Below are 24,751 nucleotides of genomic sequence, written 5' to 3' on the forward strand. Positions count from 1 at the left end.
AAGGATTGAGGAAGAAAGAGGAAGCCTGGCAGCCACCTGGGGGCCCCGGCAGCTTGCATCTGACATCGGGAAATCCCAGGTCCCATCCTCTAGTCAGGCCAGGCATCCCACTGTCTTCTCATAGGGATCAGGGTCCCAGTGGGCTGGGAGGGGCTTTTGGAGCCAGAAAATGTACATCTTTGGTATCCTTCTCTAAGCATAGCTGGGAAGGGGAGGACTGACCTAGTCACCCCCACTTGCCTGAGACTTTCTTTAGATTTAGCTTTGCGACTTCAGTGTCCTAGAAATCCTCCCGGTCCTGGGCAAACAAGGACAACTGGTCACCCTACTGGTCACCATCTGAGTCCATGAGTTGTCCTGGGTTCTGTAGATCCAATTACTTGTTAGAAAGATGTCATCAGACACCAGGACTGACTGGTATCACTATATCTACATATATATTTATTTATATTTATGTAACAATGATGCTGAGTGCTTTTCTTTCACAGTTCTGATGTATACTTCTCAAGCCTTAAGACCGTGGCAAGAGCATATAGCCCAGTTATTTCAGGAGGGACTCTGGAAGGTCAATTTCAGGGAAGGGGAGAGAAGGTCTGTCTCCCAGGGTTCCTCACTCAAAATGCTGCTCTTTGAGGAGCTGCCCTGAAAATCTGCCTTGCCCTCTCCACGGCTGTAATCTCATTCTTTAAGGGATAAGACACTTGGATTTCTAGCTCAGTTAAAGCCATGTGATGCTCTGGATCACTCTCCCTCAAGATCTGTACAGGTGAAACGAGAGCCCACTGACCTGGAAGATTTTAGGCCGAATTTCCTTTAGTGGAAGAAACTCACTATCTACTCACCCAGCTTGGGAAAGGAACTCGCTCTGGATTCAACGGCCCTTCACTGCTGTTTTTATGGCTTTTTAAATTGTAGCATAAACATTCTTCCCTATTCATGCAATATTGTCTTATTTTCAAAAAGTTAAAGACATGGGAACTAATTAGAATTGAAATATAGCCCATTTATAGAACTCAGGCTGTTTCCAAAAATGGATTTAACTAGAGTACTATTAAATTATTTCTCAGCTCCAAAGATCCATTTTCTGTTTAGCATATGAAGTGTCCTGACTTTTTTTATGCATTCAAGAATATTCTAAATTAAAGCTAAGGTGGTGGCATATGACACCAATCATTTTAACACGTCATGTTAAGGATGACGGCTTTGCTGGTAGAACCGGAATCATTTATTCTGTGTGAAGTCAAAGAATGAAGATTTACTTCTGTTAAGGAAAAGTAATGTACAAGTTTCCAGAGACTTTTTTTCCCACTGTCTTTTACTATTTTCCAGACTCACACCTTTCCCACTCTTGACACGGTCACTGCCTGGGCCTAAATTACTTTCTCTGGATCTTTTGAAATGAATTCTACGGGAGAGTTTTTAAGTTTCAAGTCTGAGATAATAATTAAACACGAAAACTAACAAAGACAGCACAACTGGACGAAAATACCACACAACTCACATGAGCTTCATGACAGCCAGAATCATGGTGTGGTTTCTCTTTCGGAAGAACAAAAATTATGTTTATAAAAATCCCCTTTGGAAAGGAAATGTCAGAAACAGACATTCCCAAAGCTGGAAAGTCCCTCTCTGGAGCAATATTGATGCCTCTGTGACGGTTCATTAAAATATAGGAAATATGGCAGCTATTAAGAGTTGGAAGTCTCTCTGGTAACTAAGGTAACCTAAAAATTAGCCTGACACTTTTTAAGGAGGTTTTAATATATTCAATCTTGGAAATACACCAGAGTGGGATCATTTATATTGATGATGTCCCCTTTGCGATCAGAAAGCTCAAGTATCAGTTCTTGATGTCACCCAAACACGTCACCATGGGAATTGCCCATGAGTGTGTTTATGCATGAATGATTATCAGTGTAACATCTACGACTGACATTTCAATAAACTGTGATTAGCTATGAGCAATGAACTATATAAGCGTATCATACAAGTAAGGAAATTACAATCAAGCCTTATAGGTTTTTGAGTCAACAGAACATAACAGTATCGCCAACAAATACGGACATATTCAGTTCGGTAGTATTAGAGCCTCTTTGTTAACTAGAGTTGTAGCCTACTATTTTCCATGAGCATATCCCACACGAAGACAAGACGGGGGGAGAGACATCTTCAAAATCTTTTTTTAAAAAAATGAAACCCAAACTACTGCCAGAGTTACTACCTATGTAGTTGTAGAATCCAGGTCAGTAAGTGACAATGGCTATTTAATCAGGATATCAGTTGACTTTTGATAAATAATGCTCTGTAACAAGCAGAGTGGCATAAAATAATAAGCATTCATTGAGCTCACACATTTGTGGGCTGGCTGGGAGACTGCTGATCTAGGTTTGGGGAGACTTTGCTAGAGCAGCTTTCCTCCAAATGTCTCTTAGCCTTCTATGTGGTCAGTAGGAGAACCTGGAAATATTCTTCTCACAGTGCTGGCTGAAGCCCAGAGATCAAGCCCAAGCACATTTCATGACTCTACTGCATCACATCTGGTCACCTACCATTGGTCAAAGCAACCTGAACGGCCAAGCCCGAAGTCGAAGGGCAGGCCGTACACTTCAGCCATCAGGAGACCAGAGCAGGTTACATGGTTCTGCCCCGCATCAGTGGAGCCAGGAAGTATCTTCATGCATTGGAAACGAGGGGGAAGATGTGACTATTTCAAACAATAATCTAATCTACCACAATCCAGCGTCATCTAGATAGCAAAAAATGCGTTGGATCACCAAACCCTACTTTGGCACCTGAACCAGTACTATTACTATCAGCTACATTAGTTAGCTTTGGCTGCAAAAACAAACACCCTCAAATCTCTGTAGCTTACTGAGACACATTTAGCAGACTGTAGTTTACAGGGGAAACAATGATTTCTTGGCCACATTCCACGTCTCAGCTGTAGGTCAGCTGCTATAGCTCTGTTCCAAGTTGTAGCTCTTCTCATTCTGGACCCACGCTGAAGGAACAGCTCCAGTTTGGGATGTGCTGTTCTTGTAGCAGAAGGAAAGAGCAAAAGAGCTGTCGGAAACTCGTGATGCCTTTACAGCTTCTGCTCTGAACTGGTACCCCACCACCACTTCTGCATCTCGGGCCTAAAACAGACCAGGACCTCTGGTGTCAGTGATGGAACAGGCTGGTGTTGGGAGGTGGCTGAGGCTATTGTGATGAGAGGAGGGTAGACCTGCCAGATCTCCTAGGGCCGCTTTGCTACCAAGCAGATTCTTTCTAATTCATTCTAGCTTCACTGCAGCCTAGGATGTGCACCCCTAGGATGAGGTGGGAATTGGAGAGGTCTTGGGGGATGAGGTCATTTACATGGTAATAACTTCTTCCAAAAGTCAGGATTTACCAAAGAGAGGTTCCGTGAAAAGTGTAAGGAGAGCACTGGGCAACCAGCCTTGGGCACGGGTGCCTTGATGTTATTATATCCAGAGAGCGGGAATACCAGCTAAGGCAACGGAGGGTTTCTGAAGGTGTGAGGTGACTGTGTAACCGTAAGGTTTCCTGGTGGTCCTACTGTTGACATGGGCAGTAGTTCCTTGAGTGGCCAAAAGAGGAGTAATTGATAGCATTACCCCCCAAAACTATAATAGGATCCTGCCTTGGTGCTAGTGCTGGAGTTCAAGTCAAATGCCTGTACTACCTACCAGTATTTCTGAGCACTGAAAGAGGGATTTTACACATTATCATGTTTTGTGGAAACATTAATGTCTCTGAAATAGAAAACTATGGTTTGGCCTATAATTTGACTGAGTTCAGCTATTAGCAAAGTGCTTTCAACGTCTTTACGTTTTAAAATTCTTTCTCTTTTTAAAGACAATACTTTGCCTTTCTACTTCGGTTGTATTTTTAAAGGCTGGAGATGGACAGAGTCAGTTTGAAGACATTTATTTCAAAACTTGAAGCCCCCATTGAGAAGCAGGGGATTACAAGCATGAGACTGGAACTTACAAGACAAGCCTGGAAAATCTTGTCGTGCTAATGAGCAAGGAAGCATTCAGAAACTACTAGAGGTGTGGCAGAGGGACTCAGGAACCAGCAAAGATGAGCCTTGTCTGTCCAAAGACGGGGGCAATTTGAGCATCAGTGGGATAATAACAATAACTGCAGAAGACTGAAACATACACAGTATGTATAAATCCAGGAGGTCATAATGAGGCTTAAAAACCCCACAGCCCACAATGCATTGATCACTTCGAGAATTCAGGCAACCAATTTGCTAATTTGAAAAGAAAGAATTATGCCTATATCCTGCCTTTCCTATAGGAACTGTATGTCAGAGTCATCTCAGTTGATGGGATAAGTTAGTCTTGATATAAGTGTTCCAGTAACACATGAAGAAATAATGACAAAATGGGAATATTGTCAATTTGCAATCTCCGATGAATGGATAAATCCAGGCAATGATTATCAGTGGCAGCTAACATCACAAAAGAATAGAGAGGCACAGAGACACTAGGTGTCTCTTAATGGAAATGTACAAAGCCACTTATGAAGTAGTCACGCCCAAAATGACAAACCTGAACTTGCTTAACTCTAGATCTAACTGCCAATTTAGTTCTATTTAGTTGTATTCCATCACAGGGAATACAAGACAAAGGGTCACGTTAAAGGATCCGAAGAGATGTAATCAGTGAAATTTGGACTTCAGAAAACTCAACAGAGAGAAAACCCCGTAGCATTCTCCACCAAAGTTGCTAAAAAAGTTGCTAGAAAAAGAAAACCTATGGATTAAAAAAAGACCGAAGAGGCCTATCAACCTATCACAACACCTATCACTAGGATCCTATGCCCACAGTGGTAGCTAGGATCCTAGAGTAACTGAAGTCCTGGAGAAACTGAAGTCTCACCAATCCTGACTTTCAAATGGAGATCATCTAACTGCTAAAAACTAGAGTTCAAGTGTCTTGGAAGCCATCGGATCCATAGTTCCCGATCATTTACAATCACAATGATGTAGAGCATTTAAGTACTTCCCTGCTGAAATGATCTCTATCCTGCTCATGAATTCGAAGCGGGTCAGTGGGTGTTGGACTGGACACTCATAGGATGTGGAATAGCAGCTATTTTGGCAATCATCCTCTGGCTTCTCAGCAACACTCATGATAACACACAACGTGCACGGTTAATGCAGCATCTTCTTTCATAAGCCATCAGCACACACTATGTTTTCTACACTCTTAAAACCTTGATTTAGATCTTACACATGCTTAGCTCTGGGACTACGTGCAACGTCTTCAGGATACTGATGAATGAATAGCAAAAATACTCATTTGGCCATTAAAACTGAGTACAAAGTATCATTCATTTGATCCAGCTGTGCAGACCAATGGCTCGTGTGACCAGAGCAAGCTGAGAGGGCAGTGGGATGTTATTTTCCCTAGAAGCACAGCTCAAATGTTCTCAGTCAAAGACTGACAAGGATCAACTAGTCTTCATGGTTGGAACCGATCACGTTTTATCTTTACCATATATTTTATGACCTGTAAACCTCAAGGTAAATCATTAATCTACTTCCAACAGTGACAATTGGTCAGTTGAAACCTTTGTATACACAGAGCCTACTGCTTGTTACTTAATGTAAGAGTGAAAGAAGAAGGTAGAAATCCGAAAATAACCGACCAGGTTCTGGGGAGCTAGGAAGCTGGGGAGTTGACAATACAACCCACAAACCCATTTTTATCAGAACGTTTCTAGCAAGACAAACTGAATGCTACAAAAGAAAACGATGTTAGCAATATTAATATTAAACATTTAAAAATTCTTCTTATGGACTTCCCTGGCATTGAGGTGGTTAAGAATCGGCCTGCCAATGCAGGGGACACAGGTTCGATCCCTGGTCTGGGAAGATCCCACATGTCACGGAGCAACTAAGCCCACGCGCCACAACTACTGAGCCCACATGCCACAACTACTGAAGCCTACGTGCCTAGAGCCCGTGCTCCACAACAAGAGAAGCCACCGCAATGAGAAGCCCGGGCACTGCAACAAAGAGTAGCCCTGCTCGCCGCAACTAGAGAAGCCCGGGCGCAGCAACGAAGACCCAACTCAGCCAAAAATAAATAAATTAAATAAATTTTAAAAAATTATTCTTAAATATTCCTTTTATAATAATCCTCTGTTATTCTGCATTCACTTAGTCTTTTCAGATAAAGCAAAAATCATATCTTTTTTATATGTTATTCTCTAATTATTCAGGTGTTGCTTCAAATACATGCATATGTCTTCGGCTGCATATCAAATCTTTGAAAAGACAAGAATGAGCTTTTAATACACAACCCCCTTTTCTCTTAATGCAGTGACACAGAGGCACCCAAAAAGCCTTTGCTGGAGGAAGGAGGGAATGATGGAAGGAAGGAAAGAAGGGAGGAAGGGAGGGAGGGAGGGCAGATTATTCAGGATGTCTAAGTCTAAAGGTTGAAATATTACATTACTGCCCAAGCTCTGGTCGGCAGAGACAATACTTCCAAGACTAAATTTAAAGACAAATCTTTAGACTTAAATTGAATGTCAAGAAAAGATTTATAGTTCGTCCAATTAAGATGAATGAATGATTAATTACTATGGGGCCTACAGTAGGTGATTCAAGTATAGTAGTTCAAGTAACTTGGTGCAACTATTAAAATATGGATTAAATGACCAATTCACCTCAATTATAATGCTATTACAACTTTGCAATTATTTCTTCTTTAATACACCACATGATTCTTCCCAAGGTTTTTTTAAAGTCAAACTAAAAATGATTAGTCATATATTTGATAATATGTGCATAAGTGACAAATTAATTCACCCACTTTAACAATACTTGTTACTAGTAATATGTAAGATTACCTCCGAGTAATTTGGCGAGAGATATTTCCCATTGCATTTCGCGATGCTCCTCAGAATTTTTAATGCTTTATCTCCTTTCTTCCGAGTAATCAGCCAGCGGGGAGATTCAGGAACCACCCTGGTGAAAAGAAGTCTTGAGTTATGCCTGCGTATCTCAAAACTTAAAAGTTTATGACTTGAATTTCTCTATTGAAATGGATCTTGCGATCAGATACGTGTTTCAGAGATTCTGAGAGCTTAGAACTGGCTCTCTGAAACATAGATTATCTTTGCAAGTTTATAACGGATGGGAAAAAATGCTCACTTGATAATTGAATCATTGCTTACGATAAAAATAATCAATATTACATTGCTCTCGCGAGAAGGCTGTCTTAGAATATGCAGTCCTCAATTACGAAGATGAAAAAAACTGGGATTTAATGAACATTTAGGAAAAGGTCAAGAACCCAATTTACGTAAACTGGTTTGCTCATATATTAAAATTAGATTAGAGGATGATTAAAATATGTTCATTCTAATAGGAGTCAAATGCACAAACCTGTAGCTTTCCGATAACTTAATTTTCTGATGCTCTTCACATTTTCTTATTCCCCTGAGAATTCCTGAGTCCCATTAATTAGCTTAATAAAACATACAGACAAGCAAATCTTGTTCACTGCATTTAAACTGCATGTTGACATACTGGCAGATATGGTTTGTTGCCTTGTAGTTTTCATAAAAAGATTACAGAATAATAAAACATAATTAATACTCTATTTTAAAGGTGTTTTTCAATTTTCTTAATTTAATAATAACTATTAGTCAAAAACCAATAAATCATCTCTAGAAATTCGCAAAGCCCATAGCCATTCTGGAGATGTTAGAAAATCTCGCCTTCGTTTTCGTGTTGGTTTGGAAGCATAGATTCTACATTTCTGTGAAATAAGAATAAATTTGATAATGACCAAAACCACATTACCAGTAATAAAGGAGGAAGAGGAAGTTGGGCAGCGTGATGGCTAGCTGGATCCCTTGCCAGTTGGGGATAAAGTAGGCAATTCCAGGGAGAATTATGATTCCAAGGGTGAAGAACATCTGAATCACTATTCCCACAATCCTCCTTTGTTTTGAACCTACTATTTCTGTCACTGAAGGAAAACAAACAGAGAGGTTAGGGAAGCTCAAGACCAGCTCCAAAACAAACAGACAAACACACAAACACAGACGTTACACCTGTGACATCCATCCATCAGCGGCGCTAGAATACTATACAGGACTCTCAAAGATCCCAAAGCTTCCTTAGGCACTGCCCTGATGGGGATGTGCTTCCCAGACAGCTCAGGTCCCTTCCTCTCCCCCTCTTCTCTGCGTTATCAACAAGCACGTGCCATCCTCCTACACACCCAGCCTAGCACCCTTCCGGGTACACAAAGAATATACGTGTTGGTTTTAGGAAAGCTTAGACGATGACTATTTTGAAAAGTAATTGTAAGTATCAAAACATAAATATAATAAAGTGGCTAGATTTTATCACAGTCTTTAAAGATTTGCATATTACAGTCTCTTTAGGTGATTCATCATGAACATTAGATTCTACAGATAAATTTTTCACTATCACAAGAGAGTTTCTATCAAATGATAATTCTCTCCACAGTGTCGGACCTTTCATTTGTGTGATATTTCTTTGAAAATCACATGAGGAATTTTACTGTTGGCATCCTTTCCTCCCCTCCCCTCCTGCTGATCCGTTTCTATCTGTCCCTAACTCCATTCTGATCATCTTGGCATATGTTACCTTATTGCTGCCCTAAGATCACAACTAGGAAAACTCACCTAGACTGGGGTCTCCTTAAAAACGCTTCATAGTCCAAAGTTATCCCTTCTGCCCCAGCCATCAACCATCAGTCCCCCCAGCTCTCTCTCTCCTTCCTCGCCCACAAAAAGATATTCAAAGGGTCCCCAAAGTGGGCACCCCAAAGAGGGGCTGTCCAGCAGTAACAGAAGTGAGTGGAAGCTCACAGATCTGGGGTGATAATCAAAAAGGAGGCTTCATATTTCCCTGGTCACAAATCCACCACGACTTAGAGTGGGTGCCTATCCCAGACACTACTGGAAAGGTAGCAGCCAGGACCTTCCCCAGTAATAGGAGCAAAGAGAAGTTTTTCTCTCCTTCACACTCAGACGTCCAACTTTCTAGGTATGGAAGATAGCAAAGGGTTACAAATGAACTTCTTATTTTCAGGTCATATCTCCTGCACGGCAAAAAGTTCTCCACTTGTACGGAAGGAATAGAATTAAAGAAATAATATTTGAGAGCACAGCAATGTTACCTCAAACTGTATCACAGAAATACATGGAAAATGCTTTAAAAATGTTTCAAGGGGGAATTCCCTGGTGGTCCAGCGGTTAGGACTCTGTGCTTTCACTGCTGAGCGCCTGGGTTAAATCCCTGTTCAGGGAACTAAGATCCCACAATCCACATGGCACAGCCAAAAAAAAAAAAAAAAAAAAAAAAAAAAAGAAGTTTCAAGGAACTACTGAAGTTTTTCTAAAGATTAATCTCTAAGAAAACAAAGCAAGAAACCATGTGATAACAGTATGGCCGTGCTAGAAAGTGGTTCACCCCAGTATTTGGTGAGAGTCCATACTTGGTTCCCAAAACAAGATGGAACTTTAATTTCTAAAGAGTCAGCATCTTGCCCCTGCATCCTCCCATTTGCAGAAATAACGTTGCAGCAGTGAAGCCTCACCATACTTGCTGGAGGAAGGCTGACCAGCGGCACTTCTCACCCACCTAACCCTGGTTCTCAAACAGACAAGGAGGCGTAGCCAGGTCTTACCAATCACGTAGCAAGTCATCCACGTTCCCTTTCCAAACACGCCTTGTAGGAAGCGGAAGACCACAAACACAGGGAAGTTGGGTGCAAATGCCACCACAACACCAGCAATGCCAACGCCGAAACAGGATATTAAGTAAATGACTATTCGGCCGTACCTTTTGGAGAAAGAGAAAGGATGAGATTACCTTAAACGTGTTTCTTCAACACAGTGAGAAGACTCTCACTGCAAGTGTTGTTAAAGTAGGCTTAAGTGCAGAATTTGTGTCCTTTATAGGTTCATTATTACCATGTCAAGGACTGCTGAAAATGCTACGCTTTGTTTTATAGCAAAGCCAGGGCAAATGAAAACATATGCCTCTGAAATGACATTACAAAATTTAAAGCGTGGAATGCATCCTTTGGGATTGCAGTTTCCAAAGAGATGACCCTCTCCATTACAACATTCTTTTCCCATACAGTCACTCCAGTGGCACAGCTTGGACACTTCCTAGCATTTCTGTGGGTGGGGTCAGAGGAGAAAGGGACAGAAAGAAGCCAAAATGATCATGACAGCCAGAAGGCCTGGCCTTCTGGCTCAAGTCACGCAACTTTGGGTGAATTCCTTAAGCAATTCAAGATGCAGGTTTTGTTTGTTTGCTTGTGATTTATTTTTTTCTTTTATCTTTTCTACAGTGAGGTTGTAGAGACCAAACTGAGATGCTAATGTGAAAGCCCTTTACAAACTGTCAAGTTCACAATAAATGTGATTTGTTCTTAAGTTTTGTGTTTTACTTTCACCATTTACGTAGCCATTATTAAAGCGCTTAGGCAAAAGACACAGGTCACCGCCGGCAATATTCTGAGAGTCTGATGCTAAGTGGTTCAGTATAGCTGTGCCAGATTATTGGCTGGTGAAGCCCTGTCATCAACGACCTTTGAGAGATTTGATTCAAAGACATTTTCCCATAGAAATTTCCAACAAATTCACACAGCATCTCGCTTCAGAGGGGAGACACAAGGAGTCTCGGTTTACCTAGGTTTTTAAGTTCACTCACTGCCCTTCCCACTCTCCTCTCACAGATATAGGACCTACTAAATTGCTTCTTGCCCTTTCCTTCAAGAACATAAGAGATTGAAGGAGCTGAAAGATGGTCAGCCCCGAGGTGAGGCAGCATTATTCACGGCTCTGTCTTCCTCCCCAAAGTACCGGGTCACACCTGAGGACAGATGCTCAGCCCCTCCTGGAACACAGGTAGGAAAAGCCCCCTCCTTTGGTCAAGTTACTTTAGTTTGAAGATATGTTGATTGGCTGTGAAAGAGAAACATGCCGAAGAAGCAAAACCTAATGCTTAAATTAGGAAGAGTAACGGCAAAATGAAAGAAATACATATTGAAAATCTGTAACTCAATTCCAAATGGCAGCCAGTTAGGAAAGAGAGGGCTGTGTGCGGAAGATTAAGGAAGGAAAAATGAATTGAAAAGGCTGTAAGGAGAAACAGTAGGAAAGACACAGATAAAAGACAGGGAGAGAGCACCAGACACAGAGGATTAAGGAGGACGTCACATGCCGAGGAGGGCTGGGGGACAACACAAGAAAAAGACGACAGAGGGAGGGACAGGAACCAAAGGTGCTACCCATTTTGAAGTCCTGGTCTGGTCAAGTGCAGACCACCAACTGCCTACAGGATTGGGGGCATTTTGTCTTGAATTCTCCAATTAACTGCTGTTCTCAGCTCTGCAAGAGACACTCCCAGCCCTGCCCACTGCGAGCAGGGTCACGCTGACCCACTGATGCTGGGCTGGAGTGCTGGGAGCAGCGGTAAGCCAGACACGGGGGACAGGGAGAATTGTTAAATCACTGCAAGTCTGTTCATACTGAGAACTGGGATAAAGGGACAGTTAAACAGGAGTACAATAACCTACATCAATAATGTCCGAAACGGGGATATTTGAAGAGAGAGCACGACTGTCTTGAATATATACACTCACTTTGTGTCTGCCATTAACTGGTATATTTGTGTATTTATGGATCTTCAAGAATAGATCAAATTCTTTTCATGGTTTTTGGAAAACTTTTTTTTTTGCAGAGTTTTTAATTTGTAGACTAAATACAAAAATTTGTTTTAATTAAATGAAACAAATTTGTAAGGGGGCGACCTTATGACTGAATTCATCAAACCGCGATCAGCGAGTTACCGAAGCCCATGGAATCACCTCCACGGCATCCAAGCAGCCAGCCGTGGGCCCCGCCATGAAGTCACGGCCTCGCTGCTCTGTGTTTCCTCTCAGATGCATTCAGACCCAAGGGGAGCAGCCCCAACCTTTTGTACAGTTCAAGGGGTGAGGAGACGAAGCTTACAAAGGAAGGCATTAGTGCAGCCCAACAGGTATGAATGTCCTTAGTGGAGGAATTCAGATTTTTTTCCAAAATTAGCAAGAATAGTTTTCTAATAGTTAACATGAAACATCTTCCTCTCCATAGGTACACATCATTTTCTAGATGTAAACTGGCTGCCATACCCATGCCTACCTGTCCGCTGCATAGCCCAAGGTGAATGCCCCGGCCAGGAAGCCCAGGTTTAGGATCGCTTGTGTGAGGTCCAGCATCCACGCATTGACACACACGAGGTCAAACTGGGAAAACAAAGAAAACACATGGGAGACGGAGACGTGTGGCAATGCTTACCCTCAAGACACCTGATCATCTGTCCAGACCAGTGATCCTTAAACATTTTTGCTCACGTGCTCCTTAAATAAAAATTTTAAGTGTATCGCATAGATATTTCTACAGTGATATATAAACGTCTTCTTTATCAGTTTCACTATCTGCCATGGATGTAATTTTCAGTACATTACAAAGGCTGACATTTTTCAATCGTTCTTTCAACTGTATCTGATAGAGTACTATAGCCACGTGACGCCTACCATCATCCAGTGAAAACAAGTTCTTCAATAGCCTAAAATTTGACACTAATCTGTTTTCTCTTTGAATTCTTATTTTCATTCCCACATACATATATCCTAATATTTTATGTAGAAAATGTGTTTTGTGTTAATGTGTATTATGTTAATGGACAGGTAAATAAATACTTCTGCATGTAATAAATTATGTACATAAATTGACGTTTAATTAACATTTTTTTCCTGTGACAATGTTTCTAACTATTAGAATCCTTTCTGATTGGGTTATAACAGTTACTTTTAGAACACAATTGACAAAAACATAACATATGATGAATCTTGAAAAAGAATTATTACTCAGGAGTAAAATTTTGTTGGAAATGCACTGCCCCTTTTCTAGAAGAATGTTAAAAAAGCCCGGGGTTTTCCGCTTAGTTCATGTAATCTGTGGTTGAAGACTTTTTATTACTAGAATGAGTTAGGGCTCAACATCAATTCTATTCCTGTTCTTCATTTTTATAAATTTATGTGCCAAGAAAACTTGTCTGTATAAATAAATTAATGGGAATGGAGAGAGTTTTGTTACAGTATTGTTACTCAATCCTTTTGCTTCCTTCTCAATGCCAAGATTTACAGAATAATCTATCACCAAAATTATTTTTAACTTTTCTATTAACCAACATGCCATTTAAGACTCCTACAGTCTTGCTGTCAGGAAAGAAACGGAAACCACCAGACTTACACAAAGTTGTTTAATCAAATCATTAGGGTATTTACTTTCTTTCTTAGTTACTTTCTTACCAATATTCCAAACTGTCCCACTGTTTGGTTCCCCACAGGTTTTCAAACCCTAGGTCAATACATCATAGGAAGATGGAAGAGACGTAGGAGTCCTTCCGCAAAGGGGGAGAAGGATATTAGGAAAAGACCTGTATCCTCATCATGTACATATCCTCAGACAGATCCATTTTGGACATATGTGCGTTGAGGCTCTGAAAACTGATTCCCTTCAAAGTAGCCAGGCCCTCTACCTTGTGATTTTCTCTGCACACCTCCAAATGGTATGCTTGCCTCAGTGTGAAGACCACTGCTCGAGACTGTAGCATGATGAGAAAATTAATGCTGTTGGAATAGGAATTGTGAGTGGTCTTATAGATACATATTCATAAGCAAACTGTAATAATAGTTATTTATAGAACCTGACTTGTCTTGATTCTACAGCTAATGACCTGTCGACTAACACAGCTGGAAAAAAAAACTGGGATCAGTAGTAGCTGGCTCACTTCATAGACTTACTGAAAAGATTTATGGAGATTAAAGAAGTAAGAATATACACATATATGCATAGTAGCAGTAACTTAAAAGAGATTTATTGTCAGTGTAGGTACTGGTTTTCCAAAGCAGAGCAATTTCATTTTAAGTAAACTTGCAGATGATTATTTATCTGAAATCATTTCCCATTAGAATTAAACACATAAAGGATGCAATTAAAGTATATAAAACCTCAGAGGTCAAACAGGTGATTTAACCACCAGAGAAAGCATTTTGACACAGAAAAATGTCAGCCAGTGTCAAATATAACCTCTCAAATCCTCCAGCTGAGCTTCAGATAACTTGGTTAACTAAAGATAAAGGAATGGTTTTCATAGATGACACAGCAAGGCCCAGCAAGAGCTATCCCTTTATGAACATACTTAGCTGCTTTTGAATTGTGTGAATTAAAATACCCCGAAATACTCTTTAAACACAAAGATATTCTCTAATATAAAACCAGTGATCTTGGATTTCCCTGGTGGCACAGCGGTTAAGAATCCGCCTGCCAATGCAGGGAACACGGGTTCGATCCCTGGTCCAGGAAGATCCCACATGCCGTGGAGCAACTAAGCCCGTGCGCCACAACTACTGAGCCTGTGCTCTAGATCCCGCGAGCCACAACTACTGAAGCCCACACACCTAGGGGCCGTGCTCCGCCACAAGAGAAGCCACCGCAATGAGAAGCTCGTGCACCGCAACGAGGAGTAGCCCTCGCTCTCCGCAACTAGAGAAAGCCCGTGCGCAGCAACAAAGACCCAATGCAGCCAAGAATAAATAAATAAAAAAGAAATAAATTTATTTTAAAAAAAACAGTGATCTTTTTCACTCTCCCATAAAAGAAATCGTCAAAAAGGATTTTTTTGTATCACAATAAAATTAATTTAAAATAAATGTTTAGGGCTTCCCTGGTGGCGCAGTGGTTGAGAGTCCACCTGCCGATGCAGGGGACACGGGTTCGTGCCCCGGTCCGGGAAGATCCCACATGCCGCGGAGCGGCTGGGCCCGTGAGCCATGGCCGCTGAGCCTGCGCGTCCGGAGCCTGTGCTCCGCAACGGGAGAGGCCACAGCAGTGAGAGGCCCGCGTACCGCAAAAAAAAAAAATAAAAAATAAATAGAATAAAGTAAAGTAAAATAAAGTAAATGTTTAAGTGGTTAAAGTGCTATGATAACTTAGTTTCTAAAGCACCACGATACCATCCAGACCACATATTGTCAGTCCTCTATACTTTGTTTTGCATCTCAGGTGCTGGAGGAGTGGAAACTGCAATTCTCAGAATCCTTGCCAGCAGGGGTTCTGTTTAGGTTCTGCCAGTAGGGGGCGCTGGTGCAAGATCAGAAGGCAGGTAGTGGGGATTCTGCTTCTGGCTGTGGCAGCAGCACTGGCTCCAACTGTAGCAGTGACAACAGTCAGTGCTTTTAACCACTCCCCGGCTACACAGGGGCAAATGGACAGGACCCACAGGCTCTGTAATGCTGTGGAGCAGGGCAGGGGTTCTGCAGGAGCTGTCCTTCCTTGCTTTCCTCGCCTTTCCAAAACAGCTCAAACCCAAATCCTTTTATTCAATCCCTTCCCGCTTGAAATACCTAGCCTAGTTTCTCTTCTTATGACTGGGAGCCTGCCATCTTTCAAAAGCACAAAAGAAATTTATAAACAAATTACATACCTTTACAAGAAATGCACACACACACACATTTAGGTTCCCAGTAGGGAACAGACACTGCAGTCACAAGGATGGAAGGGCTTGGTTTTGACTCTTGCACTACAGTCAGGAGTCAGACCCCTGCCTCCTGGGGCTGGTGCTTCCTAATCGGCTCTGAGCTCGCTGCCTGCTGCCAAAACAGCTCTGGGTCTGAGATATGCTTTTGTGTCTAGAGAGAGGTTGGCACGTACCAAAGCCAATGAACGTCACAGGCTGAAGACTTTTTCCTGAAATAAAGTACTAAAAGCTGTTTGTAGTTACCAGGGAGACCTAAAACCCATCTCTTGTCAAATTTAACTAAGTTTGAATCAAAGACACAAGCATTTACGTCTGTCCTAAGGCAATCTACCAAGAACAAGTGAAGCATCTCCTTTTTTTTTTTCCTAAGTGTACATATTTAAAGTTATTTTTAAATGCTCATAAATCCAGGTGTACCCATCCTGTTAATTTTCTTTTAAAGTCACTTTTATTTAAATTTCAAGTCATTTTTACACAAAGAGAATTACTCCCCTTCGCATGAGCAGAAAGCCAATCTGATAAAAGATTCAAACAACTGTTCATGGAATGCTGGAAGGGATCACATTGCTTCATTTTGCAGAAAGCACAGCTCTAGCCTAATTAGATACTTTCGAAGAGCTTCCAACCAAGTGACTTTTTTTAGCTTTTCCTAGTCATTAAAATCCAAACAGACATTATGTTAACTTGGGTTGTAATGATAAAATGCTGGAGCAGGTCATTATCAGATCTATGCTCAAGTTTTGATTTCTAAATTATCCTTAGAACCAGAGTAACAGAATATCTTCAATATACAAAGGCCAAAGGTAGGAGATAAGGTAAAAATAATACAGGGATGCAAGAGACTTAGGACCTCAGGAGGGGGGCTTGCCCGCTCCTGAAACCACAGGGAATGACCCCTGATGACCGGCAGCTGGCTTTTCCATAGATGTCTTGTTTAGCCTTCTTGAACAAATTCTCGCGTGAGAGATTCTAAGTTTAGAGGGACATCACAGTATTTGACTCCAGTGTGCCTTTGGTTTGACCACTGGGTGTAGGGTGCCTCGGGCTACATTTAGCACTGGCCAGACAATCACACGTTGACCCCCATGGATGGATTCCATTTCTAATCAACAAGCCGCCACCACAGAGCCTAATAATGGTTAAAAATAGTGTAATCACAGAGAAAATCATTTGGGTTGGGTCTCCATGAGGAGGAGGGATGTCATTATCAATTCTACTTTCAATGAAAATCTCTTTAACGCGATCCGATAGCATTAGTGGGGTATCTTAATGCCAAAAATTAATGCTTTTCTGATCTGTATGAAGCGCCGTGACGAGCTGCAGGTATGAAAACTAATCATCAGGTATTTACAGCTTCCAGTGGTGGGCCTGGCATCATGCAGACGAGGCTGGGAGCAGTACCAGTGATGAGCAGGCTTTGCTTCTGCCTCCGTGAGGAGCTTATTATACGGCTTAGAGAGCCAGGATCAATTCACGGGCAGCAAATGCAGAGGAATTGATATCTGAATGGAATGGAATTGACTATAAATGCGTGAGGGCCTCAGGGAAAGAAAGGACTGCTGGGACCCAGAGCAGTCAGATTCGTGAAGAAGGTGGGACATAAACAGATCCTTCAACAATGAGCTGCATTTAGAAGGGAAAAAAAGGGAAAAGAAGGGTACTGAGCAGGGCGATGGGCAGCCGAGGCTCAAGGACAGAAGCGTGTGGGCCAATGAGGTTCAGATCTGCCTGCAGCAGTGGAGGTGTCAGGCTCAGGTTTGAAGCTGAAGAACCACTTGTGTCTGTGCCCCCAGTGGGGAAGGGGGCGCAGGTCCCGCAGGGACAGAGTTTCTTATTCAGGACACCAGAGGCATCGAGAGAGCTCACAACAGGGAGGAGGAAGTTCTAAAAGCTAGAGGAAGAGTCTGGAAGGTTGCAAATGGAGAGGTCCAGAGCAGAAACCCTGGTCCCGGGACGGAACGAGATTCCAAGGAGATGATAGCAGGACTCAGAGACGAGACAGGAAACCCAAGAGTCTGCAACAATCACCTAGAACAGGTGATTTCACAGGCATAAAGAGGCACCACTGTGTGACGCAAGGTTTATAGAGCATCACCTGTCAGATCAGCTGCTCTCCAAGGTGGATAATAAAAATAATGCCTCATCATTTACTAACTGAAGACCTTCGTGACTCACCCTCAAATCAGCGTTCAAGCTGTTTTATTTCTTTGTAGTGAAGACAAGCAATTACTCATCTGAAAATGTTTACGATTTCTCTACATAACTGAGGCTATGTGAAGATGAGAGGAAGATGACAGGTTCTGAATCTGGACAGATCTAAGGGCAGAGAGGAGCCGCGGCTCTGGAGTCAGCCCAGGTGTCGGTCTAACACTCCTAGCTTTGTGTCTCTTGGTGATTTTCTTAGTGTCTTTAACCCTCTGTGTCCCTATCTATAAAATGGGGGTAAGAACGGGACTGATGCTGTCACTCAGGTAATATATGTAAAGTACTTAGCCCAATGCCCGAGATATTAAATACCCGATAAATGTTCCCAATTGCATTATGATTACTGATCTAATGTTGATGATAATAAATAGCATAATGAATGGTTTTATTATTTTCTAAATAAATTTATTATTTATTTATTTTTGGCTGTGTTGGGTCTTCGTTGCTGTGCACGGGCTTTCTCTAGTTGCGGTGAGCGGGGACTACTCTTTGCTGCTGTGTGTGGGCTTCACATTGCGGTGGCTTCTCTTGTTGCGGAGCACGGGCTCTAGGCACGCGGGCTTCAGTAGTTGTGGCACTCGGGCTCAGTAGTTGTGGCTCGCGGGCTCTAGAGCGCAGGCTCAGCAGTTGTGGCACACAGGCTTAGTTGCTCCACCGCATGTGGGATCTTCCCAGACTAAGGATCGAACCCATGTCCCCTGCATTGGCAGGCGGATTCTCGCTCAACCACTGCACCACCAGAGAAGTCCCAATGAATGGTTTTAAAATGTGGTTTTCAACACTGACTGCTCGTTAAAATTACTTGGAGTAAGTGAAAACAAGCCTAAACTCTGCTCCAGACCAATTAAATCAGAATCTAGTCTAACAAGAAGGTGAGTTTGAAAACCACTCGTATGGAGCCTATCAGTGATTTACATGCCTGCTGGCGGGGAGTTAATTTTTGCATATTGTACTGGGTTGAACAGTGTTCTCCCCACCCCTCCCCCAATTTATGTCCATCTGGAACCTCAGAAGATGATCTTATTCGGAAATAGCGTTTTTGCAGATATAATTAGTTAAGATGAGGTCACACTGGATCAGGGTGGGCCCTAATCCGATGACTGGTGTCCTTATAAGAAGAGGAAGCAGAGGCACAGACACACACCTGGGGGGGAACACCAGGGGAAGACACAGGCAGAGATTGGAATGATGCATCTACAAGCTAAGGACCACCAAGGGTGGCCTGTGTGTTTGCTTGCTAGGGTTGCCGTGATGCAGTGTGGCTTAAGCAACAGAAATTTATTTCCTCACAGTTCTGGAGGCTCGAAGTCTGAGATCAAGGTGTCAACAGAGTTGGTTTCTTCTGAGGCCTCTCTCCTTAGCTTGAAGACAGCTGTCTTCTCCCTCTGCCTTTACCTGGTCTTCCTCTGTGTGTGTCTATGTCCTAATCTCCTTCTAACAAGGTCATTAGCCATTTGGAATAGGGCCCACCTGAACAACCTCATTCCAACTTAATTTCCCCTTTAAAGAATCTGAAAAAGAGTGGATATATGTATATGTATAACTGAATCAGTTTGCTGTACACCTGAAAATAACACAACGTTGTAAATCAACTATACTCCAATATAAAATAAAAATTAGGGGCTTCCCTGGTGGCGCAGTGGTTGAGAGTCCGCCTGCCGATGCAGGGGATACGGGTTCGTGTCCCAGTCCGGGAAGATCCCACATGCCGCGGAGCGGCTGGGCCCGTGAGCCATGGCCGTTGAGCCTGCGCGTCCGGAGCCTGTGCTCCGCAGCGGGAGGGGCCACAACAGTGAGAGGCCCGCGTACCGCAAAAAAAAAAAAAAAAGAATAAAGCCACAACGCCCCATTGTGCCTGAGCCTTCTTCCGCCTGCATTCTCTTCTCTCTTTTCCTTTTTCCACAGCCCAGCCCACCCAGATGGAGGGGAAAGCAGAGGCTTCAGAAACAAAGCAAAGAGGGATTAGAGATAGAGAGTGAGGTAAAGGGGCTGGACAAAGAGAAAGGCACTGGGAGGTGAATCCAACATGGTAACTGAGACGGATGCCCTGCAGGGCTGCTCTTCCCCACGTGGCGGTGCAGCAGCTGCCTTGTATGCTGGACACTCTCACGACGCGACGGGTGGGGCTGTGTGTACCACCAAACAGCACAGTCGGTCATGGGTGGGCCGTGTCTATCTAAAGGGGTTGGGTTCAAAGCTGAGGAAACCACGACCTGCTCAGGAAATAAGACTTAGGAAATCCACATTGGCTTCCAACTGCCAAGGGCCACAGAGATCCACATATTTATGAATTCCTCTCTCTCCCAATTTCCAGCTAAAAGGGCCCAACCAATACAATCCTAAAAATTGCAAACCACAGACAGAAACTAGAGACGTGTCCTGCCCAGAGACCTAAAGCTTCGGGAGTTTCAGCAGAAAGCAAAGGGGGACTGCTGCCACAGAACCTGTCTAAGGGAAGCAAGCCTGTCGGGGAGCTGAGCAAAGACACTCAACCCTTGTCCCCTCCCCTCTCTATGCCCCTCACTCACAGCTCCTGGGCTGGAGCCAAGCCTTGAGGAAGTAGGAGGGTTCTGGGCATCCAGCTGGTGCAGGAGCCTGCGGTGTGGGCTGCCGGTGACCGGCTGGGAGGGCTGGGCCTGAGTTGCACGCGTGTCTAGAGGGAGTTTGCGGGACAGATACTCCAGGGTCAGCTGCTGAATGGCTGGAAGCAGAGGCGGTTCCTTCCTTGCCCAGCTGCCTTGTGCAGCCATGTCAACCCCCCACGAGGAGAAGCTGCTAGAACTCTCTGAGCCCATGGAGGTCTCCTCTTGATCCCATGCAAACCAGAGAAGAATCACAGTCAGTGGGAACCGGCAGAACTGAACAGACACCGCCTCACCAGGCTCCGAGCCGGCCACGTGCCCATCTGCAGACACAAGCAGAGGAAAGCGCCCAGGCTGGGGCAAGGCTCCGAAAGTCAACCGAGAACCATCTGAATGTTCGGAGCAAATGGTTCTCGGTGATAAGTGGCTACAAGAAACAGGATCACTAAGAACCCTAATTCAGAGTTTCGGTGAGACGCCAGGGGCCATCACATTGATAAAGTAAGAGCGGTTCGTCGGGGGAAAAGGAGCAATCTGCAAAAAGGAATTGCTGGAGATTAAAAGCGTAACTGCTGAAATTAAAAACAAACGAAGCCAGTGAGTAGCACTGAGGAACGCAGGGGACAAGCGAGTTAGTGACTTCGAACATCCGTTTGAAGAAGTTTTCCAGGAACCTGAGAAAAAAGAGAGAGGAGACACCTGAGAGAAAAGAAGAGAAGCACAGAGCAGTCCAAGGTGCTAACGCTGGTTTTTCCATAAATCAGAACCCATAAGGGGGGAGGAGAAGTTATGATAAGGTGCAGAGAGAAATTCTGTGAGTGGAAGGAAGATTTGAGCCCAGTGACCGGCAGGAGAGGTCCCACTGCATTGTAAATACCTGCACTTCAATCCCCACACCCACCCTCGCTTCAGAGACCCCTGAGTGTGAGTAGGGGGCCTGGAGATGAAAGATGTGTTTCCTCTGTACTCAGCACCACAGGCACCTGAGCTTCCTCCCTCTGTCCCTTCCTCCCAGCAGCCCCTCCCCACCTGCTGACGAGCATGTAACCTCCAACTGCTTTCCTCATCTTCCTAATCTCAGTTTCCTCATCTGTAAAATGAGGGTAAATCAACTATACTCCAATATAAAATAAAAATTAGGGGCTTCCCTGGTGGCGCAGTGGTTGAGAGTCCGCCTGCTGATCCAGGGGACACGGGTTCGTGCCCCGGTCCGGGAAGATCCCACATGCTGTGCGAGCGGCTAGGCCCGTGATCCATGGCCGCTAAGCCTGCGTGTCCGGAGCCTGTGCTCCGCAACGGGAGAGGCCACAACAGTGAGAGGCCCGCGTACCGCAAAAAAAAAAGAAAAAAAATTCTCTGTGCCAGACAATATTCAATGGAGAAAAACAGTCTCTTCAGCAAGTGGTGTTGGGAAAGTTGGAGAGCCGCATGTAAATCAATGAAGCTAGAACACACCCTTCACACCACACACAAAAATAAACTCAAAATGGCTTAAAGACTTGAATATAAGACAAGACACCATAGAACTCCTAGAAGAGAACATAGGCAAAACATTCTCTGACATAAGTCACACCAATGTTTTTCTTAGGTCAGTCTCCCAAGGCAATAGAAATAAAATCAAAAATAAACAAATGGGACCTAACCAAACTTAAAAGCTTTGCACAGCAAAGGAAACCATAAACAAAATGAAAAGACATCCTATGGACTGGGAGAAAATATTTGCAAGGGATTAATTTCCAAAATGTGCAATCAGTTCCTACAATTCAATAACAAAAAAGCAAACAACTCAATTGAAAAATGGGCAGAAGATCTAAATAGAGATTTCTCCAAAGAATACATACAGATGGCCAATAGGCACATGGAAAGATGCTCAGTATCAGTAATTATTAGAGAAATGCAAATCAACACTACAGTGAGGTACCACCTCACACAGGTCAGAACGGCCATCATTAAAGAGTCTGCAAATAACAAATGCTGGAGAGGGAGTGCCGAAAAGGGAACCCTCCTACACTGTTGGTGGGAATGTAAATTGGTGCAGCCACTGTGGAGAACAGTATGGAGGTTCCTCAAAAAACTAAAAATAGAGTTGTCATATGATCCTGCAATCCCACTCCTGGGCATATATCAAGACAAAACTATAATTTGAAAAGATACATGCACCCCGATGTTCATAGCAGCACTATTCACGATAGCCAAGACATGGAGACAACCTAAATGTCCATCAAATGGGTAAAGAAGATGTGGTGTATATATACAATGGGATATTACTCAGCCATAAAAAAAAGAATGAAATAACACCATTTGCAGCAACATGGATGGACCTAGAGATTATCACACTAAGTGAAGTAAGTCAGACAGAGAAAGACAAATACCACATGATATCTCTTAGATATGGAATCTAAAATACGACACAAATGAACATATCTATGAAACGAAAACATGCTCACAGATATAGAGAACAGACTTGTGGTTGCCAAGGGGGAGGGGGGTAGTGGAGGGAAGGACTGGGAGTTCAGGGTCAGCAGATGTAAACTATTATATATAGAATGGATAAACAACAAGGTCCTACTGTAGAGCACAGGGAACTATATTCAGTATACTGTGATAAACCATAATGGAGAAGAATATATGTATGTATAACTGAATCACTTTGTGTACGGTAGAAATTAACACCACTTTGTAAATCAATTATACTTCAATAAAATTAAAGTCTTTGTGCCCAAACTAAGCTTTCTCAGCAGCCTCTGCAGATGGCCTCTTCCTCCGTTTGTGTCTTGTGTTCACTTTATTTTTTGTTCTCTCGGTGGTTTGTATTTGAGAGCCGGAATAAGTGGGATTTGACAATAGAATTATATTCATAACATTTCCAGTTGTTTAGAATCAGGAAAAGAGGCTTGAGAAAACAATCTCAGCAGAGTCTGGCCCAGGATTTTTGGTTAGAGCACTTCAAGGAAGCCTGGGACAATGGGATTATTGACCAAACTCCACCTGGAGAACACCGCTTTGCAAGTGTTTCCCCATTGTGACTGCTGAGTTTATAATTATAATATTTGACCCAAAGCGCAGAACAAACTTTGTAATCTATATTACTCTGAACACTATTTCTAGCACACACACACACACACACACACACACAAAACAGTGTATTTCCCAAAGTCCTTAAGATGCCCGGAACTGCCCTTGTCCAGGTGTTGGGGGTGTTAGAAGGAAGGCTTGAAAGGCATCTCAGCTCCTTTCCCAGGACTGAGATGCACTTTGACTCTGTTGGTTCCAGGGCACAATTAACGTATCATCCAGGATTGCCACTCTAGTTCCTCATGGGACCCAAGACCACATTACCATTAGTTGTTCAAGGTCCCACTCTGAAAATCTTTGCTTCTTACTACATTTTAAAAACAAGTTGTTTTTCCTTATGATTACTTGGAGCTATTGAAACAAACAAAAAAAATGTAGATGGACTTCATGAAGACCCTGTTTTAAGGCTCCTTAAAGCAGATGTCAGGGCGGGTAGTGCCTTGAACACGCATTAACCAAATAAGCAGAACACAGCAATACAGCAGCTCGGCAGCCTGGCCATTTGAGTCCACACATCCAGGTGTTCAGGTGAATAAGTACAGAGATGATGTCTCATCGTAGGTACTCTGGCAGGCTTCACATCTGGAGTCTAGTGGCTGAAACTTATTTTTACTGACCCCTAACATTTACTGAGTACCCTAGAGTCAAGCTTTCAATTAGTCATATACACCATCTCATTTACTCCTCCCAGCAACCCTGTGAGGTAGACATGATTATTACCCTCATTTTACAGATGAGGAAACTGAGATTAGGAAGATGCGGAAAGCAGTTGGAGGTTACATGCTCATCAGCAGGTGGGGAGGAGGCTGACCTGAAACGTCTTAACTCCTGAGTCCACCCCCTGTGACACCCCATATGCCCCGACCTGCCACCCTTGCAGCCTCATACAAAGAAATGCAGCTTTAAAAAGTTGCTGGGGGCTTCCCTGGTGGCGCAGTGGTTGAGAGTCTGCCTGCCGATGCAGGGGATACGCGTTCGTGCCCCGGTCCGGGAAGATCCCACATTCCGTGGAGCGGCTGGGCCCATGAGCCATGGCCGCTGAGCCTGCGCGTCCGGAGCCTGTGCTCCGCAACGGGAGAGGCCGCGACAGCGAGAGGCCCGCGTACCGCAAAAAAAAAAAAAAAAAAGTTGCTGGAATATACGTTCTTCATTTAAGCAGGTGCAAGAGATCATTCTTTAACTACTTTTACTTGGATAGATGTGTACTGCAGCAAATATCCAAAACTCTCTTGTTCTGAGTTTTTTTTTAAACCCTTGGCATTTTTCTTTAAACAAATGTTTA

At 43.2% G+C, this 24,751-nt stretch overlaps 1 protein-coding gene across 1 annotated transcript in view; it reads right to left on the reverse strand.

Annotated features, from left to right (window-relative positions):
- SLC22A3 (solute carrier family 22 member 3) overlaps positions 1-24,751 on the reverse strand; it is an 87,706-nt gene that overhangs the window by 36,979 nt on the left and 25,976 nt on the right. Inside the window, exons 2-5 of the mRNA XM_032651316.1 lie at positions 12,205-12,308; positions 9,696-9,850; positions 7,835-8,003; positions 6,877-6,994 (exon numbers count right to left, since the gene is read on the reverse strand). Coding sequence (XP_032507207.1) covers positions 6,877-6,994; positions 7,835-8,003; positions 9,696-9,850; positions 12,205-12,308 — 546 coding nt within the window. The remainder of the gene's footprint in view (positions 1-6,876; positions 6,995-7,834; positions 8,004-9,695; positions 9,851-12,204; positions 12,309-24,751) is intronic.

The sequence above is a fragment of the Phocoena sinus genome, chromosome 12 (assembly GCF_008692025.1).
Source record: "Phocoena sinus isolate mPhoSin1 chromosome 12, mPhoSin1.pri, whole genome shotgun sequence".
Taxonomy (NCBI): Eukaryota; Metazoa; Chordata; class Mammalia; order Artiodactyla; family Phocoenidae; genus Phocoena; species Phocoena sinus.